Below are 27795 nucleotides of genomic sequence, written 5' to 3'. Positions count from 1 at the left end.
TGTCTAATTCCTCTTAGATGCAACTTCATTAACCAACAGAATAGCCCTTATCTAGTGTGCTTCACACCAGCCCCTGGATGATAAAGTCAGTTGCAACAATGATTTTACAGACTGAACAGTCAAACTAGCCATTATAGCTGAATCAGAAGATAAATCTATTCTCCCAAATAAGACCAGTCCTTTCCCCTCCCCATTCAAAAATCTGTACAATTTGGCTCGAATGTAAGAAAATGCACCTTCCAGTGAGAAAGACAATTGGATGAGAAAGGGTTGTCGATTACATGATGACTCTCTGTGGAAAGATGACCACGGTTGATTAGTGGCACTCAAAATACTATTGTCCCACTTTGTTAGGATGTACCATGGTCAGGCTCATGTGGAAAGAGAAGGGATGGTTATGTTAATGAACAAATCATGGTTTACCCCCGACTTCTCCACTGGAAACGCTCTACCATATGCCGGCAAAACAATATAGAGAAAGCTGTACCAACCCCCCAGGGAGTACACCCACCCCGTAAAGCCAGTTAGTGGGCCTCCTGATTGATTTCCTCCAGTTACCCCGCTATAATAACCGGCGGTACCTTCTTGTTATGCTTGACATTCTGTGGGTGGGTGGAGGTGTACTCCTACAGGAGAGCAAATGCTTTAACGTACTAAAAATACTCGTCACAGATATTGTACCTATATTCGGAGTACCTGTTAGCATCAACTTTGAGCAAGGCTCTCATTTTGTAAATAGTGTGGTAAAATCACTTCAGTATACTTTAAAAGGTGCCACAATTTACACTGCCCTCACCATCCCATCAGCAGGTGCGTTAGAGAGATGTAAAGGGGTGATGTAGAAGAAGCTGGCCAAACTAAGTCATGAGACTGGGCTGAAAACGCCTGAGGCACTTCCCATTGTATTGTTTAGCATGCGAAGCACCCCAAGCAGGAAAACAAGGCCCAGTTTATACGAAATATTATATGGCTGACCTATTCTATTGCCTTTCTCTCCACCCGTTAAAGCTATTGAAAACAATTTGCCCTTGAGTGACGACTGATTATTGGGATATGTGACATCCTTAATCTCTTATGTCAGTTTTGTTTACAAACAGGTTAAAGCCGCTCTACTTAAGGAAGCAGTTGTGCACTGCCACTCTCTGCAACCAGGTGATCTTTTCCTGCTGTAGATATGGCTTTGGCTCCATGCTGGAAGGGTGCATTCCAGGTTCTGTTGTAAAATTACAGGTACACTAGTCTTGGGTTCATGTGACCCATTGTAAGGAGTCTGGGCCATCTGATTTTAAACAATCAAAATGCGTTATGCTATTTTACTGTTCTGGTCTCCCTTTTGATTTGTGATGTTTCTTGCGCTTTTACCAAGCTGAGAGACAACAACAATCTTTCCTAGATAGTGACAACATTGGATGTCCAGGCATGGCCTTAGTATAAAAGGTGGTGTGTGGGCCACTGCCAGGGAGGAACATGTGATATGGGAAATGGAAATGGGGTAGGGTTCCACCTGAGACTCACTATGTGCCCCCAGGTTATGGTCACCTATTCGTGTGAAGCTCTCCCAAACCAGTTGTCGGATGAGGACTACTTTCCGTCCCTGGATGCTGAGCAAAAAACCCAGCACCACATCGAATGAATTGTTAAACAACAAAACATCTGTTGTAAAACCTACCCCAGCACCTGAAATTTACTCTGAACCATAACACAACTCCAGCTTGACTCAATATTGCTATTCTAATGGTAGCAGCGCCACTAATGTAGTGCCCTTGTATTGGTGATTCCACCATGTGGCCGTACCAGGGAAATGTAGCATAGATGATTAGAGTGTAGTGTTAGGAAAGGATTATAACAACTCTCTAATTCTATACTGCTATTTACTAACCACTTTGAATCCCAGGAATAGTACTGAAGTGACAAGGGTATGTTCAAATAGCCCACATGCTATATGCCAGTATCATGAAGACTTAGGGGCTCATTACGAGTGTGCCATTTTGGTAAAAACGTTGGAAAAAATTGTGGTAATACAAGCTCTGGCATTTTTACTGTACCGGCACACTCCGTGTTTGCTGGTAGTGGCTCTGATTCACCGGCAGGCATGACCTATGGGACTCCATGGAATGGGAACTTACTGCGGTTGGCAGCATTCATAATATCCTTGTAATACCAGGAGCTGGTAAAGGCAAATTTGCCGGTAAACTGCCGGAATTACCAGTGGGTTACCGGCAAACCCGTAACGAGCCAATTAGACTATAGAACATGCACTTTAATATCTTGTGTGCCATACATTTGAAGTTATTGAGTTAATAAGAAACACACAGATGCATAGTCTGTCTCTGTGGTGTGACAATGTGAGCAAGATAGACCTATCTGGATTTAGGCATGTTATTTTTAACACTATATTAGCCAGGTAATATTTACCCTTCCTCTGTCGGCGTTTCAGGTCACTACCCAGTTTCCCAACTGCGCTGCAGGGGCTGCCATCCGCTTTCAGCAACAGAAAGGGGAGTTGAGCACAGGAAGACAGAAAATGGAAGTAGCTGATTGAATTAGGGATGGGGCCAATACACCCCTTGCAGCTTGGGTGTCTATAAGAGGCAGAGTGTACATCACCCTTTAGGCCAACTAGAATGAGCAACAGGACTCATCTCTGGGGCACAGTTCGCCAACACAAATACAAACACTGGTGAGCTCCATGTTAAAAGAACTATCAGCACGATCATCAGAGATGTCCTAATCCAACTGATCACCTGTGAAGAAATACAGGACTACCTGCATTCTGAACTTATAAGTATCCAAAAAGATGTGTAACACAATTGCTGGCCAAGAATCCTGGGAAAGGACTCTGGAATACCAAAAGACCTGGAGAAACATCTGGTGGTACAGTGTGTGAGGGGTCAAAAATGAGGGTCAGACACAAAGTTGTAATATTTTCAACATTCACCCTTTTTATTAAAATAAAAAGGGTTTTGGATAAAGGCCTACCTGTCCCTATCCTAATAAGAGTGTCCCTGCCTGTGAAACTGAAACAACTAAAGCAATCGGACCTCGTGTCCAAAATATATCTGACCCTCATACTAACAAACACAACCAAAAGGTGCAAGGCAAATGTTTCTGTTTCCAACTCAACAAAAGTATGTAAAGGTTCAAAGGTATATTTCCAACAAAGAAATCCTTGTGTTCAGGGGTTGGTTCCCTTCCCCTGAACTAATTTAGGGAAACTGTTGCAAGTGCTTCGTTCCAACAATGTTCTATTTAAGTTAATGAAAATGTCTATTTCACAAAATACTTTTCTCAGATTGGCAAAGCAAATGTCTCTTCCATAGAACAATTTCTCAGGATAGCAAAACAAAGCCCCAGTGGAGTCCTGGTTCAGGTGTTTGAAACCTTCTGCACCATGGTTTACCCCTAGTCTCAGGGTCCAAAAGCAGATTTGCCGTCCCCTAGAGTGAAAATGGCGACTTAAATAATGTCAAGAATCACGCCATAGCTACAAACAAGCAGTACTCCATTAGCATGAGATGATTAAAATAGAAAAAGCTAATTTCAATGCTTACAGGATCACAGCAGCAGCTTGCTGCTCTCGGGAGCTAGTTAAAGTGGCGGAAGAGATCACTTCCTATTCTAAAGTAACTACCAATTGCTCACTTAACACACAAATCCAGTATGATGCAATTGGTGTCTTTTTCTCAGAGACGATCGATGGGATTTGACAGGCTATTGAGGAAAAAAACGTAAATACCTGGAACCGACGCTTCTGTCTAGTCACTTGATGGAAGTTAGGCCCCCCTGATCCCACGGCTGATTTTCAACTAGGGCTGATTGATGACAATTACAGCAAAAGCCTTTAAATCACTCAAATCAGCGTCGCCCGCTGACTTTGCATCTCTTGAAAGCACTTCCTCCATAGGCTACTACTCTGTTCTCGGCAGCTTTACCACACTCTTTTTCGTCAGGTGCGATTCCAGTTCAGCTGAAGCATGCCCTGGTCTCTCCAATTCTGAAAAAATCTAACCTCAACCCTAGTGTGGCTTAAAACGATCGCCCTATATCTTTACTCCTGGTTTTGATGAAGCTGATGGAGGCTCTGATTAGGCTCCGATTACTAGTGCATTTTCTTGCTTCCTGGTGACCAGCAATTGTCTGCACCCGTTTTAGTTGGGTTTTCATGCCTAGATGGCCACAGAATCTGTTATTGTTTCTCTCCTCAATGATTTGGCTAGTCTCCAGGACCGCACAGAGGTCGGGGTGCTGATCCTCCTCGATCTCTCTGCAACTTTTGATACTATAGATCATGGTATTCTGATGTCCCGCCAGGGAACATGCTGTGGTTAGGGGCTTACTATTGGCATGGTTCAAGGCCTTTCTTACAGGTCACACACAATTGGTCTCATTTCAAACCTACCATTCCTCCCCTCACACTCCACCCTACGGGGTCCCTCAAGGATCGGCTTTGTCCCCTCTTTTGTTACATCTCTACTTGCGACCACTGTCAGAACTTATTGTAAAGTTTGGTGTTCTCCTTTAAATCTATGCCGAGGACACCCAGCTGGTGTTTCGGCTCGACTCTCAATCCACCAACCCCCCTGCTAAGCTCAGAAACTGACTCTCTGCCATTGGCAAGTGGATGGCTGCCAACTGGCTTAAATTAAATGGGGAATAAACTGAACGTGTGATAGTTGGCTCACAGAACGACACAAGCTCTTGGGGTTCTAGGTTTTGGACAGACTCCCTGTCCAGCGCCTAGCACATCAGTAAAAAGCCTAGGTGTGAGGCTCCTGCCCAGGTTACAGCAGTCTTCAGCGCCAGATTCGTCAAGCTGAGAGTCTTGAAAAAGATTCTAACATTGTGCCACCTACTAATGGTACACAGATAGTCACCTCGGCAATAATGGGCTCGCTTGACTAGACTACTGTAATGGAATCTACCTAGGGCAACCAAAGCGCCAGCTGCAACGGCTCCAAATACTTCAGAATGCGGCTGCCAGGCTTGCCCTGAATGCCCCCAGGCTAACCCCGTCTGCAGGATTACTGCAACGACTTCACTGGTTCCCACCAGAGTCAAGTAAGACTCTCTGTGTCACCCACCGGGCTCTTCATAGGGGAGGGGCGAGTTACCTAAGAAGGAAGATCGAAAGATATTGCCCTACCAGAGCTCTTTGTTCATCTGCTCTGGGTCGTCTTAAAGTGCTTAGGTACCACCGTGCTCGAGCTGTCGGCCGTTCCTTTTTGGTCCTTGCCCCGACTTTATAGAACCGGCTTCCACTCCCACTGCGTGTAACAGAGGAATACCTTCCATTCCGGAAAGCACTAAAAACGCATCTTTTCAACTAGGCAATGGTGCACACTTAATCTCGCTTGGATCCCCCGAACTCTTGTTTGGATTTTTAGCACCTAGATGCCCTTGGGCTTTAGTTTGCACTCTACACATTTTGTTACAGTACGATACAAGTGTCTTTTCATAGAACACTAAATGCCAAAACAAATGTCTTTTCCATAGAAACACTTTCTCAGGATGGCAAAACTATTTAATTTCAACAATTGTTTCAAATGATAATGTATCTCTTTCACACAACTGTCCAAAATTATGATTTCCTGGTAGTGAATCTCTAGATATCCTGGAGTATTCTCATGCCAGGAATTGGCCCCTTCTGGTTCTCACAGATTCTCTGGTGTACTCTCCTGCCAGGTATCTCTTTCCAAAAAGGGCTCACTGCCTGATGCATATCTTTCACCAGATCAGTTCTAAAATTTTCACTTTCCTTTAAAATATAACAGTTGCACTTCTTCACTAGTTATATCTTTTTGACTCACTGTATCACTTGCTGCAGCTTCCCCCTTAGTGGTATCCCACATATGAGGTTTTCTTGTTCAAGCTCTGTCAACTTCTTTCTTAATATCTTTTTGGCAATGTTTGTTCCAAGTTTCCCTAAATTGACAACTCATATAAGGAGAATTGTACCACTCTTGCCCTTTAATTTTACTTGGTCGGTATGCAAAATAATGTCCCAAGTGTTCATTAACTTACTGACACGTCCCGGGGCCCCCCAACTCTTTTGGGTAAATGCACTGTTGTAACGTGCAGCAGAAGCGAAGGGTTTTTGTTGGACAGGCATCCCCAGTCAGGTAGAGTCCTCTCCAGATTCCGTATCAGCTTTTCACTGCTTTGCCGATGGAACCATTGCCACTCCAAAGTTCCTCTCCTCCAGTCTGCTACTTCTACATGCAGTTGCCGGTAAGCGTTTTCTTCTTCCTGCATGGCTTGTCTCTGTGAATCTGCCTCTGCCTCCCGCTCCGCGCTCTCCTCAGCTCTCCTTCTCTCCCCTCCTCTCCCCTCCTCCTACCTGCTTGCAGGTGATTTTCAAGTTTAAATGTCCTGCGCAGCTGATTGTGAACCTGACAACTAGACTGCATGTGGTACTTGGGATCGCTTTCATTACATATTGACTCCTTGCGCCTCTTCGTCTCAGTACTTGAGGCTTTCTGGGACTTGAGTCCAAAACATTTTAGGATTGTTTTAAGTAACATTGTTGGAGTTTTTGTTTACATAGTAACCATCATAAACAAATGTGTTTTAGAGGTGTTCGGTACATATGAAGTGTAAATAGATTTCTGTTTGGTAGAAGTGCATTTCAAGGCTTTACCACTGAAGGGGTCTATATAACAACTACATGCCATCATGGATTCTGGGATTAAAGAGTCTTCTTCACCAGATAGGGAAGAATACAGCGTCTCTTTTGGAATCACTACTTCTCCCAGATATCCATCTCCTCCCATGTGATCCACCCCCAAGGTCAGGATCAGTGGCCACCTTTCCCCGGCCCATGGGAGGAGATATTAGGCTGGGGATCAGTAATGACTCCACAGGATTCATCACATGTGGATGTACCTGTACACCTCAAGAATGCACCCGGGACTGGGTCACACCCAGTAAAGTATGGGAAGTGCAACCACCTAGCAATCTGGCTAGGTACGTCACCTCTGCCCCAGGGATAACCCAGACGTGTAGTTGGGAATTGGCTCAACTTGGAAATTGTGGCCCCAGCTGCACAATCTTAATAAGCTAGGAAAGGGTCAGGTATTGTTAGTGAGCAACAGGATTTGTTGTGAATGGCAAAGCAATCAGAGTATCGTTAACTAGTTGGTTATTGTTTCATGGCAGGATAGATGTGTGGAGTTGGTTCAGTCCCAACAACAGACATACATTTCACCATACAGACAGGAGCTAGACAGTTTAATGTTTATTGGCCAGCTGTGGAATGGAAACCTGCAAGTGTTCACATATCATTTTTCAAAGAGTGGCGCAAGGTAGTGCCCAGGAGGTTTGAAAGGTTAGAGAGCTTGATAGCAGAAGTAAAAAAGATCACTGACATTCAGAGAAGCTTGCAGGTATTAGAAGTAATGTTTAATGAACAGAAAAAGGCATTTGAGGAAGATCATTGTTTGGCCACTCTGTGTACCTCTTAGCATACCATATGTGCTATTAGTAATGAAGATTCTGAGCAACCTTACCTCATCACAACGATGTGTATAACTGCTTTCTTCTTACAGGCAGGTCTTCGTTCCTGCTGTCGGTGGTGTTGCAATAAGAGGAGACCATGACCATCAACACAGTGCCCTCCAGGTCTGCCCCATGCCCCTTGACCCCCGACATGTATTTTTCTTTTGTGCCTCATTAAGCTCACAAAGAGACACTCTCCAACAAAAGCTGAATAATCTTTTTAAAGTTTGAAATACAATAGTGATGAACCTACTAATGCACAGATTGCAATTGTAGAGGAATATTAAAGACAGAAAGTTAATGACCCTGGTCCTACAAACCTCCACTCCTGTAAAAACAGAAATGGAGAATGGTACATGTGGTTATGCTTATTGTGCTAGAAGCGCAAAAGATGGGTCTGTGGACTCTCACAGGCCCCCAGCGCCTTGAAAATAATTTTACTGGTAATTGCTTTTGTGCTTGATACATACAATACTACTAGTTGAACGGATAAATAAATGAATAATGAAAGGGTTTCCCGATCATGGAATGAGGAAGACTATGAAGTGCTCCATGCGACTTTGCCCCTATCCCTAGTGACGTGTTATTTTCCCTTAAATTTTTGTGTACAATGATTAGGGTGCCCCTGTCCCTACTGGCACCAGGCATTGCTGTTTGCTATATCCCAGACTATGCATGTATGCTTAAACCGCTGACTGAGAACATTTGACATGCCTCTGCTTAATGGGGCAAGGCCACCATTTTTATGCAATGGATTGTGCTGGTCTGAGTCAGCTTTAACAAAAGACTGTTCATCTGGGCTGGAATCTGTCAGAGGTGTGGGGGCCCTCCACCCCTCGCCTAAGGAGTATACAAAACCGGAAATACATGTATGATGCCATAGTTCACCCAAAAGAGGTCCATCATGTGATACCTTATAGACAAGGTCATGCCCATTGAAAAGAAAATTCCTATTCTAGGGAAGGCAGGAAAAATGTCTTAAGGACTAGTCAGTGCCTTTCCGCGTCGTAGGGTTGAGCGTTTGTCAAAGGAGTGGACCTGGAGGGCTGGGTGGGTTGGGAAGGGGTTAATTCTACGAAGTGGTCTGTCTTGGAAGATTAACTGTAACAAATTATTTTGCTCAATTCACTGCTCGAAGTTATTTTCTTTCTAAACATTCACATGCCTCGGTTCATCCAACTGCCAAGGAGCAATGATGGCTTTCCATCCATGCCTTATCCAGTCCAGAGGCACCCACCCATTTCATTCAGCCACAGGCTGTGTCCAGTACTTCAAGTTGTCTGCGAACCAAAGCAGTCCCCATAAATGCATATTTTCTGCCCACTGGGAAAAACCGCTTGCCTTCCTATACCCCACATATTCTTTTACAACCTGGAAACTGCGGTTAATACATACATTAATTACTGTAAATTGTAACAGACCACTACATGTACTAACGCTGATGAAGTTTTTGATTTCCTTAGATCAGCTAAGCTTTCTGAGCTACTTTCAATTCTCAAACAAAGGATACTTTATGCATCGAAGACAAAACAAAAGGATTTGGCATGCAGTCAACTACCTCTTTGGTTGAACATATCTGCTCTTCTTTTGGTAACACCACAAGTGGAACGGACTTTCTTATGGTTTTCGTCTTTGGAAACTTCTTGTAAACAACACCTTAATCAGTAAATTAAAATGTAAGTACTCAATAATACATAAAATAATTTCTAAACCACATTTTTATAAAACTATAACTAAATTAATATTTACACCTACATTAGGATCATAAGGTAATAATGAGAATATGGTATTTCTCTGCTTTTTTTGGCTGGATAGAAAGTAGGTAAAAATGTGACGTAGAGATTACAAAACACTTGTCATCAAGGGACAGTTCATAAACTGGGGCCTACTCAACGTTTATTAGGATATAGCTGTAAACCAGGCAAGGTTATCATTTGCACACCCCTCACCTGCATGCGGTTTGCACTTGTGATACAAACTTGGACACAACACAAAGAAACAGACTGAGTTAGCACAGTAAGAGGGTCAAGCAGTGACACAATTGACAAGATAATATAGTGTTTCAAACAAGAGGTTTTATTTATGTGATGTTCAAGGTACAGGTTGGACCAAATGCCTTTCGGGACTTGGAGTATTTACAACTGAAAAGGGACATCTAACTCTAAACCGTGTCAGGAAAGAAGTATCACAGTGAGGGATTCTTCCAATGTCCACCGCCTGCAGCATAAAGTTTAAACTAATCTTTTGAGACCATGGTCCTCATGGGGCTCCCTAATCTATACAAAATAGCCCAAGTCTGTAACCTATACCTAATAATACTTAGCCTCCCAGTTAGTCGCTAAACTAAAACACAAATATTGTTGGAACGCTTGGCCAACAAAAGAATTTGTAAATCGACTCTACTAGGCTCACCCCTAGTCTGAAATGCAAACGAAAGAAGCTTCTAATGGATACTTTCCTCCCACAGATTCCTCATCTATGAGGTCTATCCAGTGGTCTAAGTGTATGAAAAGAATGTCGCTGCTGGCATGCACCAGCTCACCACAAACCCCATTGCCACGTGCAATCTAAAACCCCAAACAGACACCTGCTGTTTAAGGGAATGTTCAAGTTTCAACTTCTTTCTACACTTGTATTTTAAAAAATGAAACCATCCTGGAACCATTTCTTTTTTAAATGAAAGTATAGGAACAGTAAAAATCTTTTTTTTGTTAAAGTAGAGGAGCCCCGTTCCAAACCGCTCACGCCCACTTCGATCACTGTATCTATCTCCCAGCGCAGCTGCTCTTCTGAATCCTTTCTCCGCTAGGGGGCATAGTGAGGCTCTACGTTGGTTCTGCCCGACCCTCTATGCAGCAGATATGGCATCCCCATGGTATTTGTCTTTACTGTTTTGGTGAGGGACACACACGCATCACTACACGTCATGTTGGGCAATGCACCCCCAAGATGCTTCACGAACGGGAAGAAAAGCTATTCACCTTCCACCGCAAGCAGAAGAGTAATAAACAGACTCACACTGATGGACGGTCCGCTCTGCACAAGGACAAGAAAATAAGAAGAGGTCTTGGTCTTCAGGTGGTTCTTCAAGGCACCATTCTTCTTGGAAGAGTCACCACTCTAGGGAATCCGTGGCGGAGGAGATTGCACAGGTACCATTCCCTAGCCACCCTCCACCAGTGGGAATTGGGAGGGCTTGAGGCATAAGAAGCCAGACATCTTTGTCAAGGTCCAGACGCGGCGAGGTCTGGCTCCATCACCGACTGCTTCAGCCTCTGCACCATCAGCGCCATCTGAGTCCAATCCGCTGGGACGAGCCAGCAGAGACTGAGGCTTATCATGCAGATGTGCGCCTTCAGGGCCAACCACACAACAGGTGGGTAAGATCCAGTCTCGTTTTCTCACTGTTCCCTCTAAGGACATTGGTCCTCCAACCTCAACTATCCCCTTCAAGCCACCACCGGTGCCAGAATTACTGATCACTACGCCCCACTCCCTCCGGGTGCATACATGTCTTGCAGACATTTATGATAAGGAAGAGGACCACGTACCCCTTGGTATTGAACCCCTCTAACCTAGGCAGGTTAGAGACTTCCCGGAGGAGTTTTATGGTGAGCAAGGGGATTTGGTGGATCTTGCAGTCGACTTGCAGGATGCAAACGGCCTGGACACCTCGACAGAATGGGACATGCTCCCTGCTCCTAACTCTGCCAAATCTCAAGCAGCTTTATAGCACCTTATTGCCAGGGCAGTGGATACCTTCCTCTTGTCAGCACCCTCTGGAAATAAGGTGCAATTCGAGCTCACTGACATTCTGGATGTGGATTCAAAGAAGGAGAAACTACTGCCTGTTAATTAAGCCGTTGAAGATTCAGTTCTGGAGATATAGTTTAAGTCGGCCTCGGTTCGGATTGTTGACCCCAGATCCTGCTAGGAAGCACAGACAGACCTCCCTCAGGCCCTCTATTCCTGTACGCCCATGCATCGCCAGTAAGCTTGGTGGTTCAGGCTGCCACAGCATACCTGAAGATTACCTATTTCCTATTCTTGCATCCTGACAGGAAGAGCAAGAGGATGGATGCCTGCGGTAGGAAGGTTTTTGGCTCCGATAGCCTGGGCCTGCGATGCATGAACCCATCCTGTGGCCTGGTTAAATTCTCTTTGGTCAGTCCTTTGGGATGTAGGGGAAGACATCCCTGAGGGTGATATGAGGGAAGGATTTGAGGTGCTGGTCAAGGAAGGCAAAGATACCTCACACCAAATCCTCCAATCGGGCCTGGATACCGCAGACTGTTTGACCAGAGAAATGTCTACCAGCACGGTCTTGAGGCAATACTCCTGGCTACGTACATCAGTCTTTGCCTGGGAAAAGATTCTGGACATACCCTTTGATATCAGTGACCTGTTTGGGGTGAAGGCAAATTAATCCCTCCAGAAATTTAAGGCTTCAAAGGCGAGGTAACAATGTGGTCTCTGGGGCTAGCTGTCCAGCAGCAACCTGTGTATCCCATCGTCCGAGGCAGGTGTGATGAATCCTACAGATCCTTCACTGGAACCCTGCCTAAAGTCTCCTCCTAGGTGGCCAGGGAAAGGCATACATTCCTGATTGTGACCTTGGGGGTGGTGTACTGCGGGAGGATCCCCTGGGAGGAGACTAGGCCCAAGGTAGTGAGGAGATCCCATGGGATGAGAGACGGTATTTGCCCTTTAAAAGGGAGCAACCTTTAAAATGGCCAGAACAGGTAATGGCTTATTGTCATTATAATGCATCTGAACCACATATAAGATCTGTGGCTCTGGACACAAATGCCATAAAACCTGAACAGCCCTTGACAATAGAAAGAACATTCAAGATACTTCAGGATAAAAATCCTCCTGGCTCCCAAAGGTATAATGGAAAGGAAGCAAGAAATTCTGCCTTAAGTAAAGTGTCTTCCTTTATAACAACACATTATAATAATGGTTCATTTTTAAATAACTCTAAAGGAAATAAATCTACCCTTAACACCAAGAAGATACTAAAAATAATGAACGTTGTTCAGGACTACAAGTCCCATAAGTACTGGGACGAGGAAGAGAACTGAAGAGTTATGCTGTAGTAGTAGTCAGGCAACTAAGCCTAACAGCCTACACCTGAAGGAACCTGAAGGCATAAAAGGCCCCCCAGGTGCAGGCAGTTGGAAGGAGCTGAAACTGCAGTGCATGCAGTAGTAGCAGAGGCTTAAAAAAGAACGCACGGTGTTGTCAATCCAGGCAGAAGTGGGAGAACCAAAGGGACAGCAGAACTTTGATGCAGCAGATTTCACCTGCTTGTTCTGTGAGAGTCCTGTTCCCCCAAACTCTGAGGTGCAGAGGCTGCGCAGCGTGCAGCCTTTCCCCATGTGAGCCTAATTGCTGAGGTTGCCGTGCACGACTCGTGTCGGAGACCGAGGCGAGGAGCTGTTCTAAAGCTGTGGATCTGAAGGAGCAACAGGGGCTCCTTAATCGAGTGGCTGGACCGGAGACACCTTCAACGAGGAAGGGTGTGGGTCCTGTGAGAAACCAGAAGGTGTCTCACACATAGGTCCCCATGGATCTGTCATCCAGGTGGCCAGCACACGGCCATCACATTTGGATCCAGTTCCTGGGGGTGGACCAGTGGGGGAGGTTCACCTGGGTAAGGGTTTTTTTCGGGGAGTGGGAGTTGGACATCGGATTGTGAGACACGGTAACACCTTTACCCCATCCTACAAGGTAGGATATTTAGGAACTCCACCCAACCCCCTTTTACAACACGAACACTTTCACATGGACAGTCTACTATGGGAGAAAACAGACTAACGCCCAAGCAGTATACCTGATGTGTCCCAATAGAATGGTCAGGTGAGGTCAGGCAATTACTGACCATCACATATACATGACTTCCATTAAGCTTCCCCACACGGATAAAAGGCGGTGCAAGAGAGCACACTATGAGCGAGGCAAAGCACACGAGGAAACAGCACTTTGGAGACAGCAGCTAACGAGAGAAGGAAGACGGCAAAACAGAACGGGATAACAAGGAGGGAAATTTTGTTGACCTTTTCGACAAGGAACTGTTACTTTCCAGAAAACTCAAGAATAGAAAGCATAAGACCAGGAAACCAGGCTGACGAATCCTGCATTGTGTGTCGGAGATACCCAGGGCCCTCCCGCGTCAATAATAAAGGCGGGGAGAAGCAGCAGCCGCTGTGGTACTATCCTTGGCTCCAAGATCAAAGCAGCATCAATGAAATCAACACAGCTGGTGAGTTGGGGAGACCAATACAAGACCGGTCTGTGTTGAAGCCAAGGTTCCAAGCAGCAACGCTGTATGGCGAGCGCTGGAACGAACATTGTTAAAACACATGTGATAAGAGACGCAAGTAAAGTTGAACTGCTGATGAGTGATTGACCTTTAAAAGCAAAATATAATACCTTTGACAGAGTGGTCCGACACTGTGTGGGTGCTCAATCGGAGGTCTCTGTAAGGTATCCAGCTGAGAAGTGGTGAAAGTGAGATAAAGATTATATCAAGAAGAGAATGAGTAATTGTGAATCGAAGTGGTCCTGCGACGGGCCGAGAAAAATCCTGCGCACAGTTGAAAGTCTTCGATTTTGATGAAGTAAAGCAAGTTTGGAAAAGTAGATACATTTTGTCTGAGCCTGGCAGAGGCAGACCAATTGAAGGTTTTGTGTTAAAGTGGGTCTGATCCCAGAGAATGGACACCTGGGGTGAATAGAAAATCACCCGAGAAGTTGTATATGTGAAATCCTAAGAAGAAAGGAACTTTATGTCGTGTTGCATCAGGCTCTCTGAAATAAGGGACTCTGAATGGCAAAGAGACTTTGGCACAGAATGCCCTTATGTTGAGGAGCTGAACTGCATCCTTGTGCTAGAGAAGCAGGAGAGCGTGCTAAGCTTGAGTGTGCCGCTTTGTTCCATGCTGAAAATGTGGGGAACGGAAGCCAACGGCTTGAAAATCCTGACATATCATTTCTTGAACACTTTTCTTTTGCATAACATTGTTTACCACATTGGAGCTGAATTTACCTTGAATCCTGGGGAAGGGAGTTCACCCAGGTTATCAAGAGGTGATCTAGAAACTGTGAATATTATTGTTGATGTTAACTGAATTGCCATATATTTTCTTAGTATATTTGATGTTTAAGTTTGAGGGCCAGACATCATGTGTTAAAGTGTTTCCCCTTAGTTTGGTTAGCAGGGACATCCGCAGTAGAGTAGGGATAGTGAGGCATTTAATATCATTTACGATTTAATAAAATGGCATGTTTTGAACAATCATCAAAAAGTTGTCCGCCTCGCATTGCAGGGTGTTATCGCTCTTTCACCTCCTACGCCCAGAGAGGAAAGGGACAAGCTCCCTCAAGTAAGCATCTACAGCGTCGCCCCAATAGGTTTCGGGGTGCCTCAGTTTTTCCACCGCCACTGTACCCTCCACTGCCAAGGTGTGAAGCCTCTTTAAATCAGAGTTCCACCACTCCTCCCCTGTGAGAGGCACAATATCCCTTTTTGGCAAGAAATGGATGCTAACCACTTCCGAAGCCTGAGCCTTACAGGATTCTCTCCCCCCTTCGCTCATCGCCCTGCAGACCACCCACTGAACAGCCCGTACTTACATCCTGACCCTCTCCTTTTAGAGCAGATCTGCCAGCTTCTGGTAAAGGGGGCCATATAGCTGGTACACCGCTTGGACGAGGCAGGGGTTGGCATTCCACTGATTTTCTGGTGCTGAAAAAGGACAGTGGATTGCATCCCATCTTGGAACTGAGGCTCCTGAACTTGTACTTGTGAAAGTTCAAGTCAGTCACTCTAGCCCAGATTCTTCAGACCTGCAGGAATGGCTGGTATCCCTGGATCTCTAGGATGTATACGTCCATGTGCCCGTCCACAAGAAGCACAGGAAGTTACTGCGATTCAAAGTGGGAACATCCACTACCATTCGGCCTTTTTCCGGTGGCCAGGGTTTCACCAAGCTGCTGGCAGCGTCTCGCCTCAGAAGGTTGAGCATCCATGTGTTCCCCTATTTGGACGACTGGTGTGTCTGGGCTCGCTTCCCAGAGCAAGTGTCCACTCACTTGTACAAAACGTGCAGCCTATTGCAAAGTTTGGGCTTCTCCTTGAATTTCAGAAAGTCTCAAATGTCGTCGTCCCGGTCCCTCCGATTCATCGGACCGGGCTTGGATACTTGCCTGTGCCAGGCTTTCCTGACATAGCAGTGAACATCTCCATGATGGTTCATGTCTTCCATTTACTCGAAAAAGATACCTGCACCAGCTTTCTGAGTTTGCTGGGTCACATGGCATCCTGCATCCATGTAGTGCCAGAGGCACATCTACACATGAGGTCACTTCAGTGGCTTCAGAGTTGCCAATCGTTTCAGTTTCAGGGACATTCATCAGATCTTCAGCTCTCGGGGAGTGTCCAGATACCTAGACTGGTGGTCTCAGAAAATCAAGCTACCGAGAGGGGAGTTGTTACAAGGATAGCCCCAATTGACTCTAGCCACGGATGCCTACCTGAAGGACTGAGGTGCTCACCTCCAAACCCTCACAGTGAGTGACTTATGGTCGCCATCGGAGTGGCAGGAGCACATGCATTTGCTAGAGTTCAGAGGGATCAGGGTACCTCTGGTCACTTTCCTCACCACTGTGAGGTCGACTGTGTTGGTCCAGACGGATTACACAGTAGCCATGCACTACTATGTGATTATTGTTGCAGGCTATGAAGACGAGCATGTCCCTGATGCCAGCTCATCTGGCTGGCAAGGACAACATGTTGCAGATTCTCTGAGCAGGCAGTCTTCAACCTCCCGCGAGTGGGGGCTATGCAGGAAGTTCTGGAGATTTCCTCCAGTTGGGGTACTGTTTCAAGTGGACCACTTAAAAGTCCATTGTAAACAGGAAATGCAGGTGATTCGACGTCAAGGCATCCCTAGAGCTCCCTGGACTAGGAAATTCTCTGGAGCAGAACCACACTGGACATGAGGAGGACCATCTGTGGAGAACGTCAGTGGGATAAAATCTCCTCCAGAACTTCCTGGCAGAACTCCCACTAGGGGATCCCGACCTGTTGCAGTGCTGCTTCTTTTTGTCCTTTCGAACAAGGAACCATTCCTCAGTGCCGTAGTCTGCGCCTGGCGACCTCGGACGTGTCCTCTTATCACTTTTTTCCTCGTGGAGTAAGGTGATAGGTTTTGCCTCGAGTTCTTGAGGCGGCTTCCGGTACATCGATTGGCACGATGTGCAGTCCTCAAGAGTTCTGTGAGAGTTCTCAAACTATTCTATTGGAAAACCGTGAGAGGGTTATGTGAGTTTTATGAAGATGCCCTCCAAATGTTCCCCAATTCACACACTAAGCTACTTTTCTGGACACTCATTTTTTCCTCTTATTGCTACATAGCTACTGAAGAGTTACCTTTCACCTGCCTTTGGATCAGGTGGCTGGGGAGTCCCTCTTCTTCCATCACTGTTTAATATCTGTGTTGCTGGGATAAGGTACTCTTCTTTGGTCTTACTGCATGAGGGATGGGTTTGTGCTGCTCTTGGGCAATTAATGTTTTGCTGTGTGCATTGATGAATGTACAGGCACAAACTGCACTCTAGGGTGTGGTGTGCCTTCCTACAAAGTCTACACTCGCTCTGTGCCAATTGCAGCCTTTTGTATATTTAAAAACTTGAGTCTAACACTGTACAGTGCACTTATGAAGGACCATTGCTCAAAAGATGGTGGTTCCCCCCAAAAAAGCGCATATTTCCCTTTGTCTTGGCTGTGGAGGCAGAAGAGAAATGAAAGTGCCATCAATATAACTACGTGTGTGGCACTAGGTCTTCAAATGCCTCAGTTTCCATTGTGTAGAGACTGGTCAAATAATTGTTTACACTTGTACGTAGGATATTTTTGGCCTGAGGGCTTGTGCTTCTATGTAGTGTGGTAAATCAGACATAGGACAAGGACAAAAAGACATGCAAGTGTCTCCGTTTTATTAAAGTAAAGAAATGCCTCGCTATCCCTACCTCTAAGATGAGGTTTCCCTATTTTAGAAAATATCAAAATGACGCTCGTCAGGACATCTTAAACAAATAAACCTTGCTCTCTGTCCAAACCTATTCTATCCTACTGACCAACCAAACCACTAACAGAAGTGTTTTTACAGCCCCTTCCTTGGCTTGTTGGTTGGTGCTTGGCTCCCTCCCAATTGGTCTTTCAGGCCTCGGCTGTTCGTACAGTTTAAGCAAGTTCCTTTATTTTCTGTACCAACAAGGTCTTCTGACCCCGTCGCTGCAGGCTTGCTAAACTTAGAAAGTGTGTTCCTTAAATACAACACTTGGATTTGTAAGGCATTCAACTTTGCACCTTGAGTCTCTTGCTCACCCCTCCAGGGCATTTCAGTTTCTTTTGGACAAAGGATTTTCTAGGTCCAGCATGGACTTTCTAGCTCTACTGCCAGTCTCGGCTTATGCTGATTCTCCACCCTTTGTGAGTGGCTTGGTTTCTCAGCCAGCATTGGCATCTCAGGTCCTTCAGACCTTTTGATTCTCTGGTAGAAATTACCCCATCGCAGTGTCTTTTTTTTAGTTCACCCCTCCCGAGTGTTTCTATTTCTTTCATGTCTCTGGTAGCACAGCATGAACACTCTGGCTCGTTAGCCTGTTTCAGTTTCTCGCTTGCCTTTTTACACTACTGGATTGCTAGCCTATAATGGGCTGTTCAGCCTCACTGGCCTTGTGAGTTGCGCACCTTTCCTCACCCTCTCGAGGCCAATTGTGCCCTTCAATCCTGCATGGAAAAAACCTGGTCTCAGTGGCCATGTGGGTTCAGTGTTTTCCTCACCACCTCGCCGAGTGCTTCTGAGCTTTTCTGCCCTCTCCTCTGCCTTGGCCACATATATGAGTTTCAGCTGCCTTCATCCTTGGGATAGGCGTCTCCTTCATTAGCTGCAGAACCACATTGTGCGTCACGCATCAGTGCCTGGTGTGCTGCATCTGCAGTAGTTTGGTCTCTCCCTTCAGGATACTTCGGTGCCCTGGGCTCTCTGACTTCCTGGACTCAGCAGCATTCTGAGGGCTCTGGGAATCGTCCGTTCACAACGTATTCAACGTGGTCCTGCCTCCAGGATGGATTGGCTCACCACTACAGTGCAGGCTTCAGCTGTGCACAGCCTTTCTCAGGCCGACTCTCTCCTCGCAGGTATGGGTCTAAGCCCTTATACGTTCCTGTCTGCAACGAGAAATGCAACACCACTGGTTCCATGTTTCTAGCATTAAGGTGGGGCAGCAGCTAAGTCAAGCACAGTTAAAGGCCTCTGTACATTATTGTGTTCAGACCCCAAGTATCCAACAAACAATTGGGACTCTTGTGTTAAGGGAGATGTTATAAACCTTTCACCTGGGGATCCCTTGTCCCTCGAAGGGGAGGGTCAACCCCAGTGAGACCCCGTTTGCCCTATCCTCTAAGGAGTGTTTTGCATTGTGGGCTCACTTCCCTAATAACAAACAGAGGGACTCTGACTTGAGGAGAACAGATGAATTCCCTGGATTCGTCACAGGGGTCACAACACTCCTCCGTGACTTGAAATATCCTGATTCCGTACAGATGGGGGCACTATCTACCATTTCATAAACCCAAATAACACTTGTGTCTCAAGCAGTATTAACACAGATGCAGACTTTATCTTGCTTATGTAAGAAACCTGAAGGTGTCGCACCCGCTAATCCCCAGGGATCTGTCATCCAGGTGGCCAGGACACAGCCATCGCTTTTGGATCCAGTTCCTGGGGGTGGACCAGTGCAGGAGGATCACCTGGATGAGGGCTCTTCGGGGAGTGGAAGTGGGACACCGGATGGCGAGACGCAGTATCCCCTTCCCTTTAATACCTTTACCCCATCCTACCAGGTAGGATTCGTAGGGACTCAAGCCATCCCCCAACCGCCCGATCCCTTTTCCGACACAAACTTTCTCACAGGCAAAAGGAAAGCATATACCCGACATGTCCCACTACAATGGTCAGGCAATTTCTGATCGTTACACACACCTGGCTTCCATCACATTTCCCCACACGGATAAAAGGCGGAGCACGAAAGCACACTCTGAGCAAGGCAATGCACATGAGGAAGCAGCAGTTCCAAGATGACCGTTTAATACAAGGCAGAAGACGGCAAGACCGAAGAGGATTGCAAGGAGGGAAGTACCCTTGACCTTTTCACTGAAGGACTGCATCGTTCATGAGCCTTCGAGAATCGGAAACCTAAGACCTGGAATTAAAGCTGAAGAATCCTGCATTGTGTGTCAGAGGTACCCGGGGCTCTCCCGCGTCGATAACCATGGCGGGGAGGAGCTTTTGCCGGCATGGTACTGTCCTTGGCTCCTACAACAAAGCAGCGCCAGTAAAGACATCACAGCCAGTGAGTCGGAGAGACTGATACCAAACCAGCCTGTGTTTGAACCAAAGTTGCAAGCAGCAGCATTGTATGAAGAAATCTAAAGAGAACAGTGTGTGAAACGTATGTGACAAGCGACACAAATATAATTGAAAACCAAAAGAATAACTGAACTTTGGGAGGCCAAGAAAGATACTGTAGACAGAGTTATCCGGCACCACGTGGGTGCTCATTCGAAAATCTCTGTTAGGTATCCAACTGATGCTAACTGTTGAAAAGGGAATTTTGAGATTGAAGTGGTCCTGCAATGGGTCAAGCTATCCCCTGTGCATATTTGAAATTCTTAGATAGTAGACTGCGAACTGCAATTGGTCTGAGCCCGGCTGAGGGAGACTAATTGTGTAAGAGGAAGGATCTGAGCACGGCTGAAGGAGATCCGGGAGTCAACTGAGAAAGAATATTCTCTAAACATTGTAAAAAGGGGAATCTGAGCCCGGAAGAGAGTGATCCACAGTAATGATCGTGATACAAAAGGGTTCTGAGCCCGGCTGAGGGGGATCCAGGGTGAATCACTGAATTGAATACTTGTATGAAGAAAATAACTGTCTTGTTTTTGTACATCAGGCTCTCTGAATCAAGAGCCTTTTAAGAAGTAAAGAGACTTGGACACAGAAGGCCTTGATGCTGTTAATGGAACTGTCTCCTCATGCCAGAGAAGCCAGAGTGTGTGTGCTTTGCTTGAGTGAACCGCCTTGCCCCGTGCTGAAAATGTCCCAATGGGCCGAACATCCTGACATAACTTTTTGAATACTTCTTTTCCATGAACACTACCCCACAGTATTTGTAAAAAACGGTAAGGATTGGCAATAGACTGTTTTTAGTATAGCCCCTTTTATTTTGTCAAGACTCCACTAGGACAGCATTATTATTATTTGATGGTCGTAGCTTGCTCCCATCTGTAGATTTAGGCTTAGATAGGCGTTTATCACACCATTGTGAAAATTCAATAAACATCCTTGAACTGTGGTCACTTGTGTCTGTCTTACTATTGATATCATGCCTTCCTTACAGGAGTGAGTTGTTGATTCAGGAGCAAGTCAAAGAAGGAAGTTAGGGATAGAGAGGAAAGAGAAGAGGAGACTGGAGACAAGAGGGGGGGATAAAACAACTGAATGTGGTTGAAGGGAGAGGACATGAAGTGGCAGGAGGGGAATAGGCGTTGGAAGGAGACTAGTATCATCTGGAGCAGATTGGGAAACGGGAGGAATCAGGGTGCTAAAGGTTATAGTTAGGGAAGACAGGAAGGAATGAGTGTACACATGTTGCCAAAGGCATGGGGGGAAAAGGGAAACCCCGATTAGTAGGGATTGAACCCACGGTCGAACCAGGAAAAAGGTCACACTGTAGCGTCAACAAGAGCCAAGAACAGAAGGCGTATATATGGTTTAAGTTACTTACCTGTAACTCTTGTTCTCCCTGCAGGGGCCTGACATGGATTCACATGCTCGTGAATGTTCCCGGTCATCAGGATGGGAATCCTCAGTAAAAGAAAACACTGTTTTAGGCATTTCTCCTCTAAACAGACTCACCTCAAGTGAGCAGGTTGCGTAGCCTGCTTGGCCGACCCAGGACTCCTCTCTGGAATCCCAGTCGACGCAGTAGAACCTCATGAAGGTTCCTGTACCACCGCTTGGTGACCCAGGACAGCTCCCTGGAATCCCGGTCGACGCAATAGAACGGGCTCTCGACCGGCATGGAATAGGTCTGTTAGCCAGCCGATGACAGTGCATGATGCAGCAGGAGAGCCACCTGGAGATGGAAGCCTTCGACAAGGCCTTCCCGTGATTCGCAGGTCCAAAAATGACAAGTCTTCCGAAAACTCTTCATGCATGCCACGTAAAACCTCAAGGCACAAACACCACCAAAGGCTTGTTGAGGTGGAACTCCGACGGCACCTTGGGCATAAAGGTGGGGTGAGTGCACAGTACCACCCTCGTAGCGTGGAAGGATAAGTATGGCTGTCTGCTGGACAGTGCCTGGATCTCCGTGACCCGCCTGGCTGAGGTGATCACCACGAGGAACGTCATCTTCCACGAGAGAAACTTGAGCGGGGCTCGGTGCATCAGCTCAAAGGGGCATCCCTATGAGCTTAGTCAAGACCACATTAAGTTACCAAGCTGGGCAGGAGCCTTCACAGGCGGAAAAGTGCCGAAGAGGCCCTGCAGGAACTCCTTCACGAGCCTGTGTGACGACAGGGAAAGTCTACCTGGCATCCTAGTGTAACAGGGTATGGCGGCCAGGTGTACCTTGATAGAGGCGCAAGCCAGTGCAGCCATGGTCAAGGAAAGCAGGTATGGCAGGAGCTGCGGTGCTGTGATACACAGAGGAGTAATCTTCTGAGCCCAGCACCACACGTAAAAACGCTTCCACTTACGGATGTTCCACATCAATGTTGAAGGGGCTGTGGCCTTGGACAGGATGTCCTTACATCCCGCTATTAAAAAATAATGTCCAAATTCTAGGGCTGCAGTAGCCAGGCCCTGAGGTTCAGCGTCTCCGGGTCGTGAGGTAGAAACATTCCTCCTTCTCTGGCAAGAGAATAGGGAAGTAGTGGAAGCCTGATGGACGGGGTCACCGACAGGCGTAGCAGGTCTGGATTCGAGATTTGTTGCAGCCATGCTGGAGCAATGAGTATCATTCTGCAGTGACACTGTCAGAGTGTGCTGATCACTCATAGCAGGAGAGGGAATGGAGGAAAAGTGTACAGGAAAGGTCCCTCCCACAAGAACGAGAAAGCATTCCCCATGCTCCTCAGCTGCAGGAACCTGCTGTAGAATCTCTGACACTTGGAGTTCATTGCCGTTGCAAAGAGGTTGATCTGGGGTTGACCCCATTTGTGGAATAGAAGTTCCACTTGGTCCTGGCGAAGCTCCCACCTGCAGCAAACACTTGGATCCCTGCTGAGCAGGCCGGAGAATGTTTCCTTAATGTCCGCTGGGTGAAAATGGATGAAAAACATGCCCCGACGAATTGCCCAGTGAGACAGATTCTGTGCCTCCCTGGAGAGAGCCGGAGAGTGTGTCCCGTCCCTGTTTCTGGATAAAGAACATGGTGGTGGTGTTGTCTGTGAAGACCCTCACCACCTTGCCCATCAGCGACGGCAGGAATAACTTGAGGGCCCAGAAGACGGCTCGAAGCTCCAGGACATTGATTTGAAGGGTCTTTTTCTTCTGGCAACCAGAGGCCGCTGGCATGCAACTATCCGGTGTAGGCTCCCCAACCACCCAGAGAAGCACCTGTGGTGACCGTCTCCTGGTAAGGTGGGACTTGGAATGAGCCTCTTGCGTGAGATGAGGACGCATGCCCCCCCAGTGTCTAGCCTGTCGGAACTCCTCATTGAGGGCGATCTTGTCCATCCCAGATGCTAAGACTTGCATCCACAAACTACTGGAGAGGCCTCATCTGTAGTCTGCAAAGGCGGACGAGGTTGATGCAGGAGGACGTCATGCCCAGCAGTGACTTGACGGCTCGCACCGTAGCCGACCATGACGATGACAGGCGCTGCACCTTCCCTAGGATGGCCATCACCCTCTCTTCCGAGGGAGAAGCCAGACAAGTTACTGTGTTGAGTCAGGCTCCCAGAAACAGAGCGTTCTGCGATGGCTCCAAGCAGTACTTTTGTCAAATGCCAATGTGTAAGGTAGCCTGTTCTGTAAATAACAGTGCAAGATGTGCAAAACACCCTGCAATATATGCTCACCTGATTGAAGGTCAGTCAAGGGATGAAAAATAAGATTCAATATCATGTGCCCAACCTTGGATCTATCAGTTGGAAAATATGCAGGCTTGAGGGAAAACTGAACCATGCACGATTCTAGGAATTCTTTCAGTTTTCTTGGGTTTCCCTCAAATTTACCCCCTGGAAGGGTGTCTGGGGGTATATCCACAGGGGCATGTGTAACTAGTTATCTCAAGACAGTATTCTCACCCTTTAGACCTTGAACTTCAATAGTGAGATTCTGCATTCCAGCAAGCAGCTGCTGGATTTGTTGTTCTATGGCAGGGTGATGTTTATTTTTTGGATGTTTTTTATCTGTCAAATGCCAATGTGTAAGGTAGCCTGCTGCGGTGCTTTGTTGCGTAGGTAATCTCAGTAGAAGCGATATGAAAGATTTGGAGCAATATAAAAGTTTGTATGGCTGCCGGAGGCTCTTAAGTAGGCAAACGGAAAAAAGTGAACACAGAGCGTTCAGTACTGGTGGTATCCGGGAGATGAGGAATGACTTGCGTAAGAGTTAGATGAAAAGATCCAGGAGTGTCGGAAAAGGGAGAATGGTATGAATAAAAAAAGAAAAAGGTAAAGGGAGACGAACAAAGACGGGAAGGGAAGGAGCAGAGTATGAAACAAGGCAAATGCTGTCGTAGCTGGCTATACTTACGTGGAGGCGTATAACTAGAAAGTAGCAACGCGCCAGGCTGAAGTCTGCAGTCCATATATAATCGGAATAACTAATTAATCATGATTTGGTTAGCGGCCATCTTGAAATTCACTTGAGCGCTGAAGTATGTTTAGCACAGTGTAACAACTTGAATCCATTTTGGGAAGGGTGCGTGTGCTTCTTATGTGCATTCTTATCCATCTGCGCTACAAGGACCATGAAGGGGAGCGGGATATGACAACTTGGAATAATTTAGGGAAAATCCCAGATCTGTCAGCAGACTTCATGTGCTTGCTCGCCAGTGCGTGGGAGCGGGATCGGACAAGCCAATCGTCCAGATAAGGTTAGACATGGATGCCTTTGAGATGAAGATGTGCCGCCACCGGAGCCAAGCACTTTGTAAAGACCCTTGGGCCGAGTGGAGCGCCTTGAACTGATAGTGTCGTCCCTGGACCATGAACCGCAGCAACTTGCTGTGATTCCTGTGAATGGGGACGAGGAAGTAGGCATCCTCCAGAACCAGCAATGCCAGGAAATCGCTTTCCTCCAGTTGGCCGAGCACGTACTGCAAAGTGACCATCCTGAATCTCTGGGACTTCAAGTACTTGTTGAGGCGTCTCAGGTCAAGGATATCCACCCTCCTGACTTCTTTCGCGCCAGAAAGTATCTGGAGTAGACTCGGGAGCCCTGGAGGTGCTGGTGGACGGGCTCTATTGCCCCCTTTTTCAACATGGCGTGGACCTCCTGCAGCAGCTGCGCCATCTGTTCCTGTCAAGCCACTGGGGGAATACGAGGACACCAGCGTTGGAACTCCAAGGTGTGCCCCTGTTCGAGAGCGTCCAGCACCCATCTGTCGGTGATTGTGGTCTTCCACGCGCTGATGAATCTTGATAGCCGGTCTCTCACTGGGGGCCCGAGTACATGGCCAGTTCAGGCCTGTTTCGGGGTCGGGGCCCTGCGGGCGGTGCCTCTGCTGTCCTCCGCTACCCCAAGCCTGTGAGCGACCTCTGTAGGCCTCTTGCTTCATGGAGCGGGAAGGCTGCTGTTTAGAGGTGCCCTTGGAGGACATGCCAGACTTTCCTCTCAAGGAGTGAAAAGACGACGACCGACGTTGCTGTAGGGTACCGAGCAAACGTGCTGTCTCCGTGTCCGTCTTGATAATTTGCAGAGACTCATTGACGTTCTTGTGAAAGAGGAGAGAACAATCGACGGAGAGAACTCCATCGATTGGCATGTCCAACACTTTCGACTGAACATCCAGTCTGAAGTTGGTGGCTTTGAGCAATCCCTGCCGACGAAGAGACACCCTGTTGTCCATTTGACAGAACTCTGTGTCCGTGTTGTCCACCACCACTGTAATGGCATTATCCGAGGACACTTGCCCTTCCTGGAACAGCATCAGAGCTTCTGCCTTCTTGGCTTCCGGTAAGAAGCCCAAAATAGGGCCCAACTAATACTACAGTTCCCGATCATAGCGGGACCAAATGGCCAGGGCATTAGCTGCCTTAACGGTGCCTTAATGGTGCTGGCAGCAGTATAGATTATCCTTTTTCCAATCGCGTCCAGCTTCTTCCCCTCCTGGTCCGGGAGCACCATGGACGAGGACGACAGGTTTGCTGGGCGTTTCCTGGCTGCGGCTGAGAACACAGAGTCAGGTGAAGGATGAGACCTCAGGCACTTGGGAGCCGAGTTCGTAACTCTCTATTTCTTCTCAAGCCTATCGCGCTTGGGTGGAGCAGTGCTCGGAGTATTCATTATGGCCAAGCCCTCATCCCAGATATTGTCCAGCAAGGGAAAGGACATGATCGTCTTCTGTCTGGACTCAGGTGGTTGGTAAATTATACCATCCTTTTTAGTCTCTTCAGGCACCAGTTGAAAAGGTTCTGAGGCCCTGGACATCATAGCGTGAAATGAGCCCACCTGATCCGTTGGAGAGGAACTGTGTGGTTCATCTGCGCCCACTGGCTGCGCCTCATCTGGTACGAAGACATCAACTACATTGGTGTCCGTCGCTGTAGTCGCCGTATCCGTTGTGGTGCTGGATCCCCAGTTGGAGTCAAATCCCGAGGAGGAGGCGGTGGTGGAGGTATTGGTTGATGCCTTGGTCCAGCTGGGTCCTTCTTTGACTTGCGCCGGGGAGACTCCAGGTAAGGGGGATTTGGGGGACTCCTAGATGGAGTAGGGGTCGGTGTGTGAGTGACTCTTTGTTGAATTTCTGAAACAAGCGTGAGCAGCGTGGTCAGAATGTCCAAAGACATGTCCCTCGGCTTTGGCGTGAAAGGAGAGTAGAGTCATTGGATGGGGGTAGTATGACCCAGAGGACAGTGAGAGGAGAAATACAGTTTTCAAGCTAAACTGTTTTTTTCTTCCACAGAGGATTCCCAGCCCGACGATGGGGAATATTCCTGATCATGTGAATCCATGCCAGAACCCATGCTGGAGAATGTATTCTTAATGCTCGAGTACAGTTTGTATTTAGTTGGCAATCTTTTCTTTATAGAAATGCTATTTTATGTTATTCCTCTGAACTAAGGCACATTTCAGCAATGAGAGTCTATATTAGGTTCACTTACCAACATTCTTGCCTTCTTCAGTATAAAATACTGAAAGGGAGGTTTTTGACTCTTTCTTCTGTTTAACACTCTTCTCCTTGTCGTTATGAACACATTCTTTTATTGGTTGGGCTGCAAAAAATATACATTTTCAACAATGTGAATAAATACACTGCATTTTCAGAGTTTTCTGCAATGGTGATTTGTTACAGGGTTCCATCCGTCAAAGGTACAGTCTAGCTGTGCACAAACAGTAAACAAATAAGTGAAACCTATTCCAAACCCACCTTGTGGAATTACTGCCTTGGTACTATTTGGACGCCACATCAGGGCTTTCATTGGAAGGGGTTTCTCACCTTCTGAGTCTTCCATAAAATTCTGAAAAAGGAGATGGCATAATTTCATTGCAAATGTATGTTACCTACAGAATACACTTCACTTTTCATCATTTTGCAACCCAACCATCTCAACTTTTCCAACCCAGTTTAAATAACTCCAATTGCAAAAAAAGAGGAGTTATGAAAGTATGAAAGGTCTTATTTGATATGGGTGACATTTAAGTCTCTATGTCCATAAAGCAATAACCAAAATATGTCCCTCATTAACATTAAAGGAGCTGATGTCAAGTGGTCATGCGCAACACAAAGGCTCTCATCACAAGTTGTGTGGTTAATTCAGTGGTAATTCCACAGGATGGAATTACTGTGCGGTGTCCGGCGGAATTACTACCATATTACAAGCTGTAGGGGGCATGCACAAACCATTGACGGTAACTGTGAACAGTAAATCTGACAATTTCCAGTGAAATTACAGTTACTGCGGGATAATTGGAAGAATTACTGAGTGGTAATTCCGCCGGCGGAATCAGTGGCAAGTGGAAATAGTGGCATGCCACAAAGAGGAAGCTCAGT

The 27795-nt window shown here is 46.7% G+C and overlaps 1 protein-coding gene across 1 annotated transcript in view; it reads right to left on the bottom strand.

The window, feature by feature from the left end:
• The window catches only part of VWA3A (von Willebrand factor A domain containing 3A), a 2090411-nt gene that overhangs the window by 761971 nt on the left and 1300645 nt on the right, over positions 1 to 27795 (bottom strand). Inside the window, exons 23-25 of the mRNA XM_069645605.1 lie at positions 27172 to 27262; positions 26906 to 27016; positions 9053 to 9150 (exon numbers count right to left, since the gene is read on the bottom strand). Coding sequence (XP_069501706.1) covers positions 9053 to 9150; positions 26906 to 27016; positions 27172 to 27262 — 300 coding nt within the window. The remainder of the gene's footprint in view (positions 1 to 9052; positions 9151 to 26905; positions 27017 to 27171; positions 27263 to 27795) is intronic.

Source organism: Ambystoma mexicanum, chromosome 2p (genome assembly GCF_040938575.1).
Source record: "Ambystoma mexicanum isolate Mex_15411 chromosome 2p, UKY_AmexF1_1, whole genome shotgun sequence".
NCBI lineage: Eukaryota > Metazoa > Chordata > Amphibia > Caudata > Ambystomatidae > Ambystoma > Ambystoma mexicanum.
Note: the sequence above shows the minus strand (reverse complement) of the source record. Positions and strands in the feature narration are given on the sequence as shown.